The sequence below is a fragment of the Apodemus sylvaticus genome, chromosome 4 (genome assembly GCF_947179515.1).
Source record: "Apodemus sylvaticus chromosome 4, mApoSyl1.1, whole genome shotgun sequence".
NCBI classification, from domain to species: Eukaryota; Metazoa; Chordata; class Mammalia; order Rodentia; family Muridae; genus Apodemus; species Apodemus sylvaticus.
The window spans coordinates 70,991,410-71,007,632 of NC_067475.1; the positions used below are offsets into that span (position 1 = coordinate 70,991,410).

Below are 16,223 nucleotides of genomic sequence, written 5' to 3' on the forward strand. Positions count from 1 at the left end.
TATTATTAAAAAAAAAAAAAAAAAAAAACAGTTGAGCTATCTGTACCATGGAGCTGGGGATGCTCCACAGCCATCTGTGCACAGGTCCCACCAGAAGAGAGCTGGGCTCCCGGGAGTGCTGGCACAGGCTTACAGGCCCACAGGAAGTACAAGCTCCAGGTAGGAACACAGAAACAACAGAACCATGTAACACCAAAAATAACAAGATGGTGAAAGTCAAGCCCAAGAACCCTACCAACAAAAACCAAGGCTACTTAGCATCATCAGAAGCCAGTTCTCCCAGCACAGCAAGTTCTGGATAACCAAATATACCACAGATCAAGATTTGAATTTAAAATCACATTGCATGATGCTGATAGAGGACTTCAAGACCAACTCACTGATAAGTGGATATTAGCCTAGAAGCTCAGAATACCCAAAATACAATTCAAAGACCACATGAAGCTCAAGAAGAAAGAAGACCAAAGTGTTGCTACATTGATTCTTCTTAGAAGGGGTACAAAATACCCATGGGAAGAAATACAAAGTGTGGAGCAGAGAGTAAAAGAATGGATATCCATAGACTTCCCCACCTGTGGCAGGGGCATCCCATATGCAGTTAACAAACCCAGACACTATTGTGGATGCCAATAAGTGCTTGCTGACAGGAGCCAGATATAACTCTCTTCTGAGAGGCTTTGCCAGTGCCTGACAAATACAGAGGGGGATGCACACACATCCCAACATTGAAATGAGCAAAGGGTTTCAATGGAGGAACTAGCTAAAGGACCCAAGGTGTTGAAAGTGTTTGCAACCCCATAGGATGAACAAAAATACGAACCAACCAGTAAGCCCAGAGTTCTCAGGGACTTAAGCACAAATGAGAGAGTACACATGGAAGAAACGATGACTCCAGACACATGGGTAACAGAGGACAGCCTGAACAGACATCAATGAGAGGAGAGACCCTTGGACCCTTGAAGGCTCATTGCCTCAGAGTACCCCTACCAGGTCAGGGAAGCTGGAGTGGGTGGGTTAGTGAGCAGAGGGAGGGGATGGGATAGAGGTTTTCAGAGGGGCATTGAGCAAAGAGGACATTTGAAATGTAAATAAAGAAGATATTTAAGTAAAATTGAAAAAAAAATAATGGCAAAAAAGCCAGAACACAAAACCTGGGCTCACTCACTCTGCTGCAATCCACGCTGGAAGCCAATGTTTTGACATGGTTCACCTGACAATCTACTCCATCTACCAGCTTCTGGAGGTCATGGAGGAGCCACTCCTATGATGTTTCAGAAAGCAGAATCCTTGAACCAGAACATTGATTACTTGCAGTGAAAATTTGCATGTAATGCTGTTTGGGCAGAACACACACACACAGACACACATACGCTACTAATGCTATGTTTTCCATGCAGACAGGAGGCTAGCATGGCTGTCCTCTCAGAGGCTCTACCAACAGCTAACTGAAATGCAGTTACAGCTAAGCATTGGATTGTAGTAGGGGAACCCTATGGATGAGTTAGGCGAAGGATTAAAGGAACTAAAGGAGATGGCAACTCTAAAAAAAATGACCAGTATCACCTAATCTGGACTTTCAGGGGCCACCAGAGACTAAGCCACCAACCAGTGAGCATACATGAACTTGTCTGATGCCCCAAGAACAAATGAAGTACAGGCATACCTTGTCTGGCCTCAGTGGAAGAGGATGTGCCTAATCCTATAGAGACTTAATGCCCCAGGGAGGGGGAATGCATGGGGAGCACCCTCTCAGAGGCCAAGGAGATGGGGGAGGGCTGAAAAACTGTGAGGGGAGCACTGCAGTGAGGCAGAATTTCAGATGAAAATTAATAAAATAAAAATTGAAAAAAGGAGAATCCAGCCAGGCAGTGGTGCCACACACCTTTAATCCCAGCATTTGGGAGGCAGAGACAGGCAGATTTCAGAGTTTGAGGCCAGCCTGGTCTACAAAGTGAGTTCCAGGACAGCCAGGGCTACACAGAGAAACCCTGTCTCAAAAAACCAGATAAACACACACACACACACACACACACACACACACACAGAGAGAGAGAGAGAGAGAGAGAGAGAGAGAGACAGAGACAGAGACAGAGAGACAGAGAGAGACAGAGAGACAGAGAGACAGAGAGAAACAGAAAGAGAAGCATTTAGGATATTCCAGAACCATTGTTCTAATTGGCTCTGAAGAAGGATTTCCTCGGAGGGAAGTACAAGACTACCACCGACCAAATTGGGAGGAGTGATCACAAGGTCTGTGCTTCTGATTGGAATAACACACAGGAAAGAAGAAAGCCATCTTCAGAGTTTTGGGGCTCTGATTCCTGACCACCATACAGGAGCTCTTCTACATGCCCTCCATTTGGTGAACACTCAGACTCTTGACCAGTTAAGGAAAACATCCCTTCCCTGATCAGGTTTATGGCAGAAATCAGTGTAAAAACCAGCACAGGAGTAAATAATAGCTTTGCAGATATTGACATGATACCTTCATTTATGGAAGTCTGAAGTATCAGTAAGCAAAGTACCCTGGTGATGGCTCTTCTTGTCTAGACTACCTGTGGACTCATGTAACATATAAAATGGAGGGATCATCTTTTAAAAGCTTGTTTTGCTTAAATTGAAATAGATAGATCCAGTTCAAACACAGATTCTTAGGGTTGAAAATCACACACCTTTAATCTGAGTCTTCAGGCAGTAAAACAAACACCTTTAATCCAGAAGCTGAGACTGAAGACACATCCTTAATAGGGCCACGCCTTCTACTGGAGGCCTATATAAGCATATGAAGAAGTAGACTTTGTGTCTTTGCCTGCCTGCTCTCATCTTACTAGCGAGCCCATTTCTTCACTGGCATTAGACTCTACTTCAGAATACCAGCATATACTGAAGAAAACCTGAGACTTCAAACCTCGTGGACTAAGTAAGTACTGACTGTAGTCATTGTTATATTAGTTGAATTTATGTTGTTCTCATATATCCTCTTTCTATTTATATAAAGGAATTAATTCTGTATGTTCAATAAACACACACAGATATATACTCAGAGAGAGAGAGAAAGAGAGAGAGAAGACAGAGAGGGGGGAAGAGAGACACAGAGAACCAGAGACAGTTACACAGAGACAGAGAGAAAAACAGCAGAGAGAAAGAATTTAGGAGAAATCTAAAATAAAATCTAAAGAGTATATATAATTGTATGTATCAGGATGAAGAATCAATAAATGCTAGTTCTTCTTTTCAGATCAATGTTAACCTCCAAACTACCGCCAACAGAAATGTCAGGGGACATGGAAGCCAAGGGCTCCACACAGATCAGTGTAAAAAACATCTGCTATGAGTGGACCATTAGCAACTTCTCATTTTGCATGGATGGAATTCAGAAAGAGATTAGAAGCCCAGAGTTCTCATTAGAGGACAATGAGGAAGTGGCATGATGTTTGAGAGTATACCCAAATGGAGTTGATAAAGAAAGCAAAGATTACCTGTCAGTTGACCTGGGATTGCTCAGCTGTCCCGTGTGCCCAGTTTGGGCAAAGTTTGAGTTCTGGATCATAAATTCCCAAGGAGAGAAATGTCAAAGTAGGAAGAACCCCAGTGTTGTAAGCTTTTGGCAATACCAACACAGGGGATTCAAAGAGTTCATCCTTCGAGATTTCCTCCTCTCCCATCAGCATTTACTTCTCCCTGAAGACCAGCTCACCATCTGCTGCAAGGTGAGCATAGCGGGAGCCATCTTCAGCATGCCTGGACAGAACATGACACCTGCAATCAAGGATCCAAGGCATGTGTTGGCAGATGACCTAGGGAAGCTTTGGGAGAATTCCATCTTCACAGACTGCTCCCTATTGGTGGGTGGCCATGAATTCAGGGCTCACAAGGCCATCCTAGCAGCTCGCTCTCCAGTTTTCAGAGCCATGTTTGAACATGAAATGCAGGAGAGACTAAAAAACCTCGTTGAGATTCATGACTTGGATCCCCAAGTCTTCCAGGAGATGATGGGCTTCATCTACACATGGAAGGCACCAAACCTCAAGAGCTACTCCATGGCCTCTGGTCTGCTGGCAGCTGCTGACAGGTATGGCCTGGACGGCTTGAAGGCCATGTGTGAGGATGCCCTCTGCAGGATCCTCTCTGTGGAGAATGCTGCAAACACTCTCATCCTGGCTGACCTCCACAGCACACAGTGGCTGAAGACTCAGGCCCTGGATTTCATTACAGATTTTGCCTATGAGGTCTCTAAGACCTCAGGGTGGAAGTCATTGGTGGAGTCACATCCCCCCTTGGTGGCTGAAGCCTTCTGCTCCCTGGCTTCTGCACAGTGTCCTTCTTTGGAGCCATGATTTAAATGCCTAAAGTGATCTCAGAAGATGGACAGCTGTGACCTGCACCTCTTCTGCAACAGCAACAACCAGCTTTTTTACCAATGACTTCTGCTTAGACAATGGTATTGAGGGAGCATTTTCACTTTATCAGAGGAATGGCAGCATGGTGGCTCAGGATTTAAAACACCTGCAATATATTATACATACTGAAATGGTAGGTGTGCAATAGGCAGCACTGCAGTCTGGGACACTCTACATGACATCTATGATGTTAATGTTCCTGTTTGAATTTGTCTGATTGTTTGAAAACTGATTCAATTTAGAGCTGGCCCTAGGCAGAGAACAACTGTGTTTCTTTGGAGAAACACTTCTGCCTTGGACTGAACAGAAGAGATGACTGTGGCCATTGGCAAGGAGAAATCAACCATGATTGCTTCCTCATCAGTGAAGGAAAGACAATGAAGAGTTTCTTTTTAAACATTCAAGGTTCAGGGAACTCGGCTTCAAAAGCAATTACTGCTCTCTCAGAGATCTCTTGCTAAGTTCGCTACACACACAGGAGAGTTTTTCACCACCTGAAACTGGTGAATCAGAGATCTGAGGCCCTCCTCTTGTCTCCATGGCCACAAAGAACTCTGTAGACAAAACCTTAACCAAATAAAATACAAGATGAATAAAACTTTTGAAATCAGTCTGTTGTTTCCAGAGATGTTTATTTCAGAGAAGTAACATGTAGACCAAGCAGCCTAGCTCAGCTGTGGATGTTTGAACAGAGCCCTCACTCTCCTACCAATATTAGAAACCCTTGGTCTTTTTCCTTGGAATTTAATGTTGGAAAATGAGAACTCCACCCTCATGCTCTTATGACGACTGAGAAGACTATGCCATAGTAGAGGGAGTCTAATCCTTCTGGGAGAGATGTGTTTGTGGATTAAGGCATGCAAAATCTATTAAATGTTTTGAAAACATCCAAAGGGATTTATTCATTACAGATTTGCAGGCCTGTATACCTGTTGAGGGAGAACCGGCTGGGGAAGGAGCAGAGGTACAAGTCCTTGGTCCAGAACACCAACTAAAACAAACCAGATGATAGATAACCCAGTGAACTGGAGTAAAACACCTGTAAAATACTACTGGTCTTCTTTAAAAAGGGTAAAATATCTTCCAATAATCCTTTAATCTTAATAATCTCCTTAATTAATACCTTATTCACTCATCAGAGAAGCTTCCTCCTGCAGCAGACTGGAACAAATACAGAGATTAACACCCAGACATTATGCAGAGAGAGACAGAGACAGAGACATTGGAGAGACAGAGACAAAGAAAGATCTTCATACACACAACTGTAAATGAGATGTTTCCCTTAAATCCATGCCCTCATAGTTCAGAGAGCCCTAAGGAAGATGATCAGAAGCAGGGAGGGAGACAGGGAATGGAGATTCTCGGGAAGACAATGCCCTTTGAATCCCCTTTAACTCACAGACACTGAGGCAGCAGTCCCATGGCCTCCATGGATCTGTACCAGCTGTCCTTTTCTGATGACAGACAGAAATGTAGAGGATCCATATGGGAAAGGACGTGGGAAAGAACTAGAAGAATTGAGGGAAACACTGCTCACTCAGATTATACAGTATTAATAAAGAATTCATGCTTAATTAAAGAAGGAGGAGGAGGAGCAGATGCCTGGGGAGAAAAAATAGTAGTTTTCCAAAACTTTCAGAATGAGATAAGAAGTGTTTCTAAGTAGATCCCCTCTGGTTATGTTTTAGTGCAATGCCATTAGGGACATTAAATTAAGTGGTAACCAAATATCAGGAAGAGAGAATAAAATAAAATACATAAACGTACCCTTTTTGCTCATATTCTTGGTGTCTTAGTCAGGGTTTCTATTCCTGCACAAACATTATGACCAAGAAGCAAGCTTGGAAGGAAAGGGTTTATTCAGCTTACACTGCTGCATTGCTGTTCATCACAAAAGGAAGTCAGGACTGGAACTCAAACAGGTTAGGAAGCAGGAGCTGATGCAGAGGCCCTGAATAGATGTTCCTTACTGGCTTGCTCCCCCTGGCTTGCGCAGCCTGCTCTCTTATTGAACCCAAGAATACCAGCCCAGTGGTGGTACCACCCAAAAGGGGCCCTCCCCACTTGATCACTAATTGAGAAAATGCCCCACAGCTGGATCTCATGGAGGCACTTCCCCAACTGAAGCTCCTTTCTCTGTGATAACTCCAGTCTGTGTCAAGTTGACACACAAAACCAGCCAGTACACTTGGCTGGTTCTCCCAATTCTGAGCAAAACCTTATCTCCCTCCTGTGGATCTCTATTGCCTCAATCAATGTTTTAGAAAAATGGTTTACTTCATGTTTAGAGTGTTGTTTCTGCATGCCTATCTGCATGTGTGCTACCCACAGAATCCAGAGGAAGGCACTAGATCCCATGAGACTGACAGCTAGACTTTTGTGAGTTGCCCATTGCTACTAGGAATGAAACCTGGTTCTATTGACTGGCAGCCAGAGCACCAAGTGCTCAGTCATCTCCTCAGGCCCTGTCCCATTTGATTCTGATTACACACCTGTGGTTGTCCTCAGCATGAGGTCGAGTTGAAGGGAAACTTGACAAGTGAATTCTGAGGAATCTGGGATACAGAGCTAACAGACCACAATCTCTTCTTTCAGGTTCATCCTCTCAGCATCAGTCTTTGGAATGAGGAATTCAGCCTCTGTCCCTATAGTTTCTCCATCTTCCCACACAGTTGTGTCCACACCATTCCCTGACTATTACTAATATTGAGAAGTTTGGGAGTCCATGAAAATATTTTATTGTCTCCTCTATTGGAAATTTTTGCAGGTTTTTGTATCTGCTGACTAGCTCTATCTTGTGTTATTGGAATTAAGAAAAAATACCATTCTGGCATAATAAATTACATTATACTGTGTAATTTAAAACCATGGAATTTATTCCTACAGTGTGAAGGTCAGGAAGGATCAACACATGCATTTCTTCATAAATGATACCTGCTCTAGGGATATAATGGTAGAAGAGCCAATTGGCAAGGACCTCCTCACTTCCTTTATACTCTTTTACTCTTTATATGGTAGAAGCTCGACAGTCAAGGCAGGCCTCAAAGCCATGGTTAAGCAGGACTTTCTCAATCTCCAAATCCTTGCTTGATCAGAAACATGTTGGGATTCCTGGATTGAATTTTTGTATGAGAGTACTTTCCTATTCCTAAGGATTAGCATATGACCAAATCACCTTACAGAGGCCCTGCTTTTCTTTCTTTTTTATTGAAAATGAGTTTTCCACACAAAATATTCAGATTACAATTTGCCTTTCCCCATCTCCTTCCAGTCCCTCCCCATCTCGCTACTCACTGTACTGCTCAGGTCTCACTCCTTCCAGTTAGATGACAAGCAGAAAAACAAAACCAGGATGAAAAACAAAGAAAACACACATGAAACTTACATGCACTTACACACAAATGCATAAAGTCAATAAAACACAAAATCATGAACCAAAACATAAAAGCAAAAGTGTAGAAAAATGACTAAACAAAGCATATGAGAGAAATTAAAAAGTACAATTCAGCATTTGTGTAGGCCATCAACTCCTTGAGAGCTGGCCTACTCTTAAATATTCTTTGTATAACCAGAGTAAATCTGCTGGAAAAATAATTTTTCATTTCCAGGCAGTTATGAGTTAGAGAGAACATCTCACTCAGGGATAGGAGATAGTATAAAATTCCCCGATTCAGCTCCGGCACCTCCTCTAGACCCATGCAGAGACATATGTCTACCCTCATGTTAATACAAATAACAATATTTGACTTCTTCCTTTCTAATTTGTATACCCTTGATCTGCTTCAGTGGTCTTATTGCTCAAAGACATCAAGTGCCCTATTTAATAGGTATATATACAGAGGAGACCACCTTACCTTGTCTGGATTTTAGTGGAATTTTTCAAGTTTCTCTCCATTTAAGTTGATGTTGGTTGGCTATGGGCTTGCTCTAAACTGCCTTTTTTATATTCAGTTACATCCCTGTCTCTTGGGACTTTTGTCAAGAAGGATGTTGGATTTTGTCAAAGGCTTTTTCTGCATCTAATGTGATGATTGTGAGGCTGCTGTCTCTCAGTTTGTTCACCTGGTAGATTGAAGATCTAGTGCAGAAGTTCCTGTGCCAGCTGTACCAGCTACTCCTATACCAAGCAAGGTGGAGAACACCACAACAGGTGCAGCAACCCTTTTCACCTGGTGATCTACAGAGTCTAATTCATTGGGAATGCTTTCCCCTGTGTGGGAGGTTATTGGGGTAACTACTGTGCCAGGATACCAATATCAGATGATACATTTACAACTAGGGAATGTCTGCAAGGGGTAAGTCCTGATGCAAAAGCCCACCTATCATCCTCTGGAAGCAAGAGGCACTCATATTCTTAATTGGTAGGAGTTACAATGAAATTGCAGAGATGTGAACGTTCTGAGGGTATCTGATTCCCATTACAATGGCTTTCTTCTGTTACTGAAGGGTGAGCTTACCTCTCTCTGAATGCTGCCATGTACACTGAGTACTTTCTGTAGTCTATGAATAGTTTCCAGGGAGAGCTGTTCTATCATAGTAGGTGGGCTAGGCATTTAAGCATAACCAACAGTCCTATGTCAAATCAGGACAGGAGGAGTCAATTATCTGGAACAAGCTTTCATAAATGCAGGGGTCATGATTGTGGAGTGGGTTGTTGAGACAGGAAGCGAGTAAACTTAGTGACACTTATGTTAGGGTAGGTGTGGTCATAGGCAGAGGCTAGGGCCTGAAGTCCAGCCTTGCAAGGACTTTATTGGGCCCAATAGCCAGCCAGAACCTGTCTAACAACTTGTTGGATAGAGAAGAGAGTATTTCTATTGCTTACCCTGGAATCTGTATGCATACGTAACTCCTTTTTTTGTACATGCTCTACATCCCCAAATATAGCCTGAATCCCATCCAGTGGCCTGTTTTCTTCTTTCAGTGAAGCTGAGTGTCAGGTGGCTATAAGGTGAATATGCATGAGAGAAGCGTGAAGGTTTTTCTTCTTTTTTTCTTTTCTTTCATTGGATATTTTCTTTACTTACATTTCAAATGTTATCCACTTTCCAGTCTCCCCTCCGAAAACCCCCTATTCCATTCCCCTCCCCCTACCTCTATGAGAGTGCTCCCCTACCCATGCACCTACTCCTGCCTTCCTGACCAGGCATTCCCCTCTACTGGAGCATAAAACCCCCACAAGACCAAGAGCCACTTCTCCCAATGATTTCCAACAAGGCCATTCTAAGCTACATATGCAGCCAGAGCCATGGGTCCCTCCATTTGTATTCTTTTGTTGGTAGCCCAACTAGCTTGATGAAATCAGATTTTAGTGAGAGTCCCAGTAGAACCTGTGCTTTCATAACCCCACTGTGCACAGTAGTAGTCCGAAGCTCCTTCACAGACTCTCTGATGGACCTGATGCTCTGGGTGCATGTAAAAATATTGTTTTGACAGGTATTTTCTCACAGAGGGGTCTAACTGGTGATACAACAAATCTTCCAGGTCAAACTATAAAAATGGGAAGCAAGTTTCAGGTGGGGGCCATGTGGCTGGCCTGATGGATGAGATTGTTTGGTCAAGGTTAACAATTATCCAAGTGAACATAAGAGCCTGATGAAGACGGTCTGTGATGGTTGTAAGATGTCAGCATAAAGGGAGCAGAATTAGGAATATTGAAGTAACAACTTCAGCAGATCAGCTGAGCGTGGCATGACTTTCCATTGTTCTAGTGCTAATTCCTTGGGAACTTCCTCTCACTCCAGGCAGGCTGAACATGGGAGCAGTGTATCCATGCCTGGATTCTATTCACTTTAACAGCTGAACAGCTATAGGAAGATGGGTGAGAAGGTCTTGTGATCCACTTGTTTGGTGCTTTACAGGACAGAAAAAAAAAAACACATCAAATTTCCCACTATAAATCTTGGAATAGGATTGGGGAAATAGTAAGTGGGAAAGCAAAGGACAAGTTTTAATTCTGCCCTTACCCTTCTGTTACCATGGAAAGAGTGACACTTGTGTTAGCAGGGGTGCAAGCTGTACTTAAAGCCTGGGGCAGAGCATAGAGTTGGGTAGGGAGGCTAGAAGGGAAAGATCTGTGGCATCCACAAGATATAAAAAGAATGGTCAGTGAAGACTCCCACAGGTGGTGCAGTACAGAGGTTAATTGAGATTGTGGAATTAGGTGTGGTAGAACTTTAGTACAAGAAGTTCTGTAAGAAGTCTAGCTGGTATGAAGGCAGGCATGGCCTGGAGCCATGCTTCTCAAACTGTGGCTCCCTCATCCTCTGTGGTGGAGTATTGACCATTTCATGGGGGTTGGATATCAGATATCCTCTATATCAGATCTTTATAGTATAATTCATACGGGAGCCACACTACAGTAATGAAGTAGCCAACAAGTTATTTAATGGTTCTGGTTGACCACAACAGGAAGAACGGTATTAAGGGGGCACAACACTGAGAAGATGAGAAACTACTGGCCTAGGGAATATGAATACATAATGAATAAATCTCTTTGAATGTTTTCAAAATTAATAAAAGATTTTTGCATGCTTTGACCAACAAACACTTCTCTCCCAGGAGGAGGAGACTTCCTCCACACTGGTCTACACTTCTTAGTCATCATAAGAGCATGATGATGGAGCTTTTACCTAATGTAGATGCCAAGAAAAGACAATGGGTTTGTAATTCTGGTAATATAGTCTCCACGAATATCCACACCTGATCAGGGCTGATTGGACTATATGTGACTTCTCTGAACCTAAACATCTCTGGAATCCACAGACTGATTTCAAATGTTTTATTCATATTATATTTTATTGGGTTACGATTTTGTTTACAGAGTTGTTTGTGGCCATGAAGACCAGAGAAGGGCCTCAGATCCTCTGAATGACCAGTTACAGTTGGTTGAAAACTCTCCTGGGTGTGCTGGGAACTGAACCACAGTTCTCTGACAGAGCAGTAATTCCTTTTGCAGCTGAGTTCCCACAAACTGAACCTTTAAAAAGTCTTCATTGTCATTTAAGTCTCAGATAAATAAATATTCATGTTTGATATCTCCCTTTCTTTGGGCCCTGGTCATTTGTTCTGTTTGGATCAGTCCATACAGTTTCCCCCAATGAAATTCCTTTGGGCTGTGCTTATTTATGGTCAGCACCTACCTTGAATCCCAGTTTCCATCATGTCAGACAAAAACAAACAAGAACTTCAACAGGGCAGATATCATCTAGATTGTGTGAGACTCCTGTTCTGCCATTCACACCTGCAATTTTAACATAGTAGAGCTGTTTTAAATCCTGAGCCACCATGCTGCTTTCTTGAAGATGCAGTGTAAATGCTCCAGCAATACTGTACTCTAACCAGAAGTAATTGGTAACTATATTGGGTGCTGCCATTGGAAGACAGGTGATGGTCATATCTGACTAGCTCCTAAAATCTCTTTATGCCTTTGAGTGAGGGCTCAAAGAAAACATTCTGTGCAGAATCCAGGGAGTGGAAGGCTTCAGCCGCCAAATAGGGATGTGACTCCAACATTGCCTTCCACTCTGAGTTCTCAGAGACTTCAGAGAAATGAAGTGCAATGAAATCCAGGGCCTGATTCTTGAGTCACTGTGTGCTGTGCAGGTCAGCCAGGATGAGAGTGTTTGCAGCTTTCTCCACAGAGAGTATCCTGAAGAGGGCATCCTCATACATGACCTTCAAGTCCTCCAGGCCATACTTGTCAGCAGCTGCCAGCACACCAGTGGCCATGGAGTTGCTGTTGAGGTGTGGTGTTTTTCCCCTGAGTAGATGAAGTACATCATCTGGAAGACCTGAGGGTCCAGGTCATGGATCTCAACAAGGTTCTTTAGGCTCTCTGCATTTAATGTTAAAACATGGCTCTGAAAACTGGAGAACAAGCTGCTAGGATGGCGTTGTGAGCCCTGAATACATGGCCACCTACCAATAGGGTTCAGTCTTTGAAGAGAGATTTCTCCCACAGCTTTGCTAGGTCATCTGTCAACATCTGTCTTGGCTCCTTGATTGCAGGTGTCATGATCTGTCCAGGCATGGAAAGATGGCTCCTATTATGCTCACCTTGCAGCAGAGGCTGAGCTGGTCTTCAGGGACAAGCCATTGCTGATGGGAGAGGAGGAAACCTAGAAGGATGAACTTTTTGAATCCCCACTTTTCGTATTGCTGAAAGGTTACGACATTGGGGTTCTTCATACTTTGGCATTTCTCTCCTTGGGAATTTATGATCCAGAATTTGAACTTTGCCCAAACTGGGCTCTCTGGACAGCTGAGCAACCCCAGGTAAACTGACAGGTAATCTTTGCTTTCTTCATCAACCCCGTTTGGGTGTACTCTCAAACACCATGCTATTTCTTCATTGGCCTCTAATGAGAACACTGGGCTTGAAATCCTTTTCTGAATTCCCCCCATGCAAAATGAGAAGTTGCTTATAGTCCACTCATAGCAGATTTTTTTTTTTACACTGATCTGTGTGGAGCCCCAGCTCTTTGTCTCCATGTCCCCTGACATTTCTGCTGGAGGTAGTTTGAAGGTTAATCTTGACCTGAGAGAACACCAGAGGTTATTTAATCTTCATCCTATTGAACACGATTATAGGTATACTTTGGAATTTAGTTTCAATTTCCCTAAGTTCTCTCTCTCTCTCTCTCTCTCTCTCTCTCTCTCTCTCTCTCTCTCTCTCTCTCTCTCTCTCTCTCCCTCTCTGTCTCCCTCTCCGTCTCCCTTTTCCTCTCTCCCTCTCTCTCCGTCTCTCCCTCTCTTTTCCTCTCTCTCTCTCCCTCTCCCTTTCCCTCCCTCTCTCTCCCTCTCTCTCCCTCTCTTTGCCTATCTCCCTCCCCCTCTCCCTCTCCCTCCATCTCTCCCTCTTTCCCTCTTCCCCCCCTCTCTCTTTCCCCCAAACACTGGAATTTCTATGTGTGTGTATGTGTTTGAGTTTCGTGACTCTTAGGTCAGTGGCCACTAGTTGGGCTATTCTATCCACCTCTGGATAGGAAAGTCTGTAAAACTTTATATATTCTCATCTCAAGTGTGTTGTATTTTCAGGGTCCTATAGAGAATGTACAGAATGAATTCCTTTATGTAAATAGACAGAGAATATAGAAGAATAACATACAGGCTGAGGTCTAGCTAATATAACAATGACTACAGTCAGTATTTACTTATTCCACAAGGTGTGAAGTCTCAGGTGTTCTTCAGTATATACTGGAATTCTTAAGAAGAAGGGTCTAATGCCAGTGAAGGAATGGGCTTGCTATTTAGATGAGAGCAGGAAGCCAAAGAAAAAAGCTTCCTTCTTCTTTATGCTTATTGTGGGCCTCCAGTAGAAGGTGTGGCCTAGTTAAGGGAGTGTCTTCTAGTCTGAAGATCTGGATTAAAGGTGTGTGTTTTTCTGCCTCAAGACTCAGATTAAAGGTGTATGTTTTTCTCAGATTAAATGTGTATGTTTTTTCTGACAAGAAGAATCTGCATTTGAACTGAATCTACCTACTTCAACTTAAGAAAAAAAATTCACAGGGCACTGGGGGCACACGCCTTTAATCCCAATAATAGGGAGGCAGAGGCAGGCAGATTTCTGAGTTCAAGGCCAGCCTTGTCTACAAAGTGAGTTCCAGGACAGCCATGGCTACACAGAGAAACACTGTCTTGAAAAAAAGCAAAAGAAAAAAATTTAAAAGGCATGCCTTCCACTTTAGTATGTCCACAAGTAGTGCAGACTAGAAGAATAACCATCACCAATAGACTTTGCTTACTAGGGACAACCTTGCATAAATAAAGAGATGATGTAAATCTCTGCACAGATACTATTTACACATGCACTGGTCTTACAAATGCTACCATAAACATGATCAGGGAAGGGGAGCTTTCCTTAACTGCTCAGGAGTCTGAGTGTTCACAAAATGTAAGGCATGTGGAAGAACTCCTGTATGGTGGGCAGGATCAGAGCCGCAAACCTCTGAAGATGGCTCTATACTTTCCTGTGTTTTATTCCATTTAGACTTTGTACTTCCCCTCAGGGTCTTCAGGGCCCCCTTACCTCCTTCCTCTGAAGCTATCTGTTTTAGGCACCTCCTGCAGTGTTCTGGTTTTTCCTTGACTGCCAACAGCCTTTTTTACGGGTCTGGAGTCTGTTGCTTCTGTCCACTTATTTTTTTATCTTTTTTAGTTCTTTAATTAAATACTCTCTGCCACTATCACTAAATATCTCAAACACCTTTCCATAAGCTCTAAACCCACTGGAGGTTTTTTTTTTAAATATGCTGGCTAAGTAATAAAAGCTAGATCAACAGCTGCATTTGCTTCTGGTAATTTAGGGTCTGTGGGGGTGTGTTTTAATTACAAAACCCACACTTTTCATTGATGCAATTTAGCTAACAAAAATATATATCCAGGAGCAGAAACTTGAACATGAAAAACTAAGGTTAGAGAATACAGATATTCCTGATGTATGGTCAAATCTTTGAAGTTCAGACTCCATTTTTAAAAACCTGTTCAAATTAACATCCTGGCACCTAGCATTAGTTTCCAAGTTGCCCCTCAACAAAACCTGAGCCTATCTCCAATAACACCAGCATCTTCAATTTACACCCCCTTAATCACTCTCTAAGCCAATCTCCAATAAGACCAGCATCTTCAATTTACATCCTCAACAAGACCAGGTTATTCCACCAACACCTGCACCCCCAGATTACAAAACCACCCCCTGGCTAATGACCACCAATGCAGAGGAGAACAGAAATTAACTTTATGTTAGACACATGGTGGTGGAGCACGCCTTTAATCCCAGCAATTTTGAGGTGGAGGCAGGCAGATTTCTGAGTTTGAGGCCAGCCTGGTCTACAAAGTGAGTTCCAGGACATCCGGGGCTACACAGAGAAACCCTGTCTCAGAGGAAAAACAAAACAAAAAAAAAATAGTTTATGTTATGACACCCAGCACCAGCCAATTATGTTAAAGGTCACAGTGGCTTTACAATTAGATGTTTTCACATTTACTCCCTGCTTGCTGCTTAGTATATGGCCTTGCCACATAGATATCCAGGGCTCCCCAAACACCGAAATCACCTTACATGGATATGGTGTGGCAGGAGCTAACTCAAATAAAATAAAGATCCTTCTTGAGTTGCAAAAGAGCACCTCTCTGTATTTTAGGAGATCACTAAAATTTCCCTGGCTCTACACTCCAACACTATGGACTATGATCAAATACACCTTGGTTTTAGTTTTAACTGGAAATGCTTTGTATGTGTTGGGGTTTGCATCCTGAATGACTTCTATCACGGAAATGTCTGGAAATGCCTCACACACGTTCTGGACACTGAATCAACTGATCATGACTGAATCCTATGTGTCCAAACAGAAGTCATCCTAACCATTTTCTTTTCTTTTACAGCTTTATTTACTTATTATATGTAAGTACACTGTAGTTGTCCTCAGACACACCAGAAGAGGGTGTCAGACCTTACTATGAATGGTTGTGAGCCACCATGTGGTTGCTGGGAATTGAACTCAGGAACTCAGGAAGAGAGATCAGTGCTCATAACCAGAGAGCCATCTCTCCAGCCCTTAACCATTTTCTTGAATAGAAGACAGCATAGGTGGATGTCTCAGATTTTTTTGGAACGATGATTGAAAGCTTCCTGTTTTGTCCAGAAATGCTGAAGGAGCCTTGTACCATGCTCACCTTGCAGCACAGGGTGGGCTGGTCTGCAGGGAGAAGCCAATGCCCATGGGAAAGCAGAAAAGCTCAAAAGCTGAGCTTTTTAAATCCCCTCATGGGTTTTGCAGTAACGTAATTTTTGTTATACTTCAATTCTTGATGTAGATGATG

At 42.9% G+C, this 16,223-nt stretch overlaps 1 protein-coding gene and 1 pseudogene across 1 annotated transcript; one reads left to right on the plus strand and one right to left on the minus strand.

Moving 5' to 3' along the window:
- Positions 1-3,677: 3,677 nt before the first annotated feature.
- On the plus strand, positions 3,678-5,395 carry LOC127683626 (TD and POZ domain-containing protein 1-like; the record flags this gene model as incomplete). The annotated part of the gene is made up of 2 exons (XM_052180935.1): positions 3,678-4,304; positions 5,312-5,395. Coding segments are annotated over 2 exons (711 nt in total), but the record flags the coding sequence as incomplete, so codon positions are not given.
- Positions 5,396-11,804: 6,409 nt separating this feature from the next.
- LOC127682242 (TD and POZ domain-containing protein 2-like) lies at positions 11,805-12,905 on the minus strand (annotated as a pseudogene).
- Between the last annotated feature and the right edge of the window lie 3,318 nt (positions 12,906-16,223).